At 47.4% G+C, this 2,845-nt stretch overlaps 1 protein-coding gene across 1 annotated transcript in view; it reads left to right on the top strand.

Moving 5' to 3' along the window:
* LRRC47 (leucine rich repeat containing 47) overlaps positions 1-2,845 on the top strand; it is a gene marked incomplete at its 5' end in the record, with an annotated part of 16,013 nt that overhangs the window by 8,004 nt on the left and 5,164 nt on the right. The window contains one exon of the mRNA XM_006016253.2: positions 2,211-2,313. Coding sequence (XP_006016315.1) covers positions 2,211-2,313 — 103 coding nt within the window. The remainder of the gene's footprint in view (positions 1-2,210; positions 2,314-2,845) is intronic.

Genomic DNA, 2,845 nt, shown 5'->3' with positions numbered 1-2,845 from the left:
CTGGGAGGGGCATGGGGGGCGGGGGTGGAATGAGTGGGGCAGGGCCCAGGCGGTTCATTCCAGGGGGGTGAAGGTTGGCTGGTTCCCTGCCACTAACTGCACTCCCATGGAGGGGCATGGGGGGCACATGCCCCCCAGACTTGTGCACGGGGTGGGAGTGGGTGTGGGCGACATGCTGTAGACTCAGCTCCCCACCCTGCTGTCCTTTCCCCAGGGCCAGCAGGCAGGACTTGGCACAGATGGTCAGAGTGGGATGGGGAAGCTTGATGCCGCTGCTGAGCCCCACGGTGCCATGGCAAAGCACCCCCGGCAGCAACAAGGGGCAGAACTCTACGTTGCCACCCCCGCTGCTGCTGGGCAAGCAGAGGACCCTCTGCCATGGCGGCACGAGGCTCATGGTGACAGCATCGAGCTTCCCCACCCCACTCTGCCCTGCCATGCCAGGTCCTGCCTACTGGGCCGCAGAGGTCCCAGGGGGTGGGCAACAGGGCGGGGAGCCCGAGCTGGAAGCGAGCAGCCTGCCCCTGCGCTCTCCCCCCACCAACAATGGGCTCTGCTCAGGCTGTGCTGCCTGTGGGGGAGGGGGTGCAGGACTCCACACTCGGCTCCCCCGCAGCAGCCATCATTGCCTCCCACATGTGGCAACTGGGGCTCAAGTGCTGATGCAGGGGTCAGAGGGCTGTGGCCCTGGCCCCATAGCCCTGGCAGCTGGGGGCCCCTTCAGCAGGGATGGGGGGCTGTGGGTAGGGAGTGAGAGGCACCAGCAGAGAGGGCCTGGCGGGGGTGAGGGGCACTGGCATATCAGGGCTGCTCTGCTTCACAAAGCAGTGAGGGGGGGCAGCTGGAGCTGGACCCATGTCCTGGTGAGCGAAAGGGGAAGAGGGAGCTCTGATTTTTTTCATGGAAAACCCCCCAAAATGTATAGGTATTTAGAAGTTATTTTATTATAGTGACTGAGGTACTGGTAGGCTCCCAAATTGCTTTAAAGTTGTAAATATGTCAATAAAACATGTTTAACTGATACCTATATAAATAGTGGCATTTCATGCTAATCATGAAAAAATGCTGATTTGGGGGGTTTTAATGAGAAGATTTGTGATTTTTTTTTTTTTTCAGAGAATTGTGATTTTTTTAAACAGAGAAAACCAGGATCCCTGTTGATAGCGCTAGAACAAAAGCTTCCTGTGAAAGCAAGCTCAAGGCTGTAGCTGACAGTGCAGATACAAAATGCAAAAGAAAAATTCCAATAATAAGGCTGTACAAAAACTTAAGCAATGGTTAAATAAGGCTGAATATAAAAGAAAAGTTCAAATGATACTATAATTCACCACTCAACCAGGTGCAGCTACAGCTAAATGTGACAAGCTAACCTAACAGCAGGCTGCTTGCTTCCCCTGCCCCTGCTTTACCTATCGCAATAGTGGGAAGGATGAATTTAAGATGACCACCCCCCCAGTGACTGGATTCTATATGTGGAAAATTATAACAAATTTTTACATTTTCCATGTGTAGAATCTAATTATTCGGGGGGTTGTCTGAAATTCAGAGTCATCTTGGATTTGCGTAAATGTGGTAATTGGACAGTGGTTAGAAGAACATGCATAGTTTTTAGAGGCAAGGAATGACTTTGGGCAAGTGAATAGAGGGGGGAAGCCCAATAGAAATACAACTTAGCCAGCATGTGTGTTATGTCCCAAGTTCTGTAAATGGAGGAACTTGGAAGGGACTTTTCAACTTTTATGGGACTGTATCTCTACTGTAAAGGAAAATGTCATGCTGGGCTTCCTCTTGTGCATATTAGGATGTCCTCATGGGACCACTATAGTGTAAGCCTTAGGGAAACTTCTAGGTGCACAAGTGTAGGGTTGTGTACAGTTACATAAGCAGTGGAGGAAGGATTGAAGATAAAATATCAAGTAGCTGACCTAGGATGCCATAAAATGAGAGCATAAGTGCTGCTGTGTTTTGAGAATTCTGAAAACATTAAGAGCTTATTTGCTCACTTTGGTAATATGAATGTTACACTTTGAAGTGTTACTTGGGCTTGGTTCATGCCTCCCTTACTTGCAGCCAGTGCAGGGCAATAATTCTGTTGGTATATATGGTACCCTGCTTGCTTTATCTTTGCTTTCTGTCACATTTGAAATAAGTTACTTCATCATGTCTGTTCTTCATGCTGCATCTCAAATTTGCCCTTTTTTTGTTGATAGGTACCTACAGTTACTGGATGGGAATGAGAACTATCCCTGCCTTGTAGATGCCGAAGGTGCCGTGATTTCCTTCCCACCGATCACTAACAGCGATAAAACAAAAGTATGAGAGATTTAACCCACCTACATTTGAGTCTTAGTAATAAGGGAAACAGGCAGTGCCTCAAAACTACACCTGATTTTGTTCCTCATCAGGAAAGGAACAAGAACCCAAGAAAACAATATGCAAACATGCAAGCCCCTTGAGTTCAACATAGCAATGTTTAAGGCCTGCATCTGCATCCTCTATGCTAAAATCATTGGATTAAAAGTAAAATTTAGAAGTCATGACTAGACACGGTTCTTTGGGTGAATCAGGTATCTTTTATTAGACCAACTTAAATAGTTGAAAAACAATTATTAAGTTGGTCTAATAAAAGATATCCGATTCACCCAAAGAACCTTGTCTGCCTGTGTCCTTAGACCAACACGGCTACAACCTACACCCCTGAAGTCATAACTATGTATTTATAATGCTAAATTTCTGTAGTGAGCTGTTGAAAGGGAAAATACCTTGTCCTATAGATTCATAGATGTTAGGGTCGGAAGGGACCTCAATAGATCATCGAGTCCGACCCCCTGCATAAGCAGGAAAG

The sequence above is a fragment of the Alligator sinensis genome, unplaced genomic scaffold (genome assembly GCF_000455745.1).
Source record: "Alligator sinensis unplaced genomic scaffold, ASM45574v1 scaffold366_1, whole genome shotgun sequence".
Lineage (NCBI taxonomy): Eukaryota > Metazoa > Chordata > Crocodylia > Alligatoridae > Alligator > Alligator sinensis.
The sequence above is the reverse complement of the archived record's forward strand: the minus strand, read 5'-3'. Positions and strand labels throughout refer to the sequence as shown.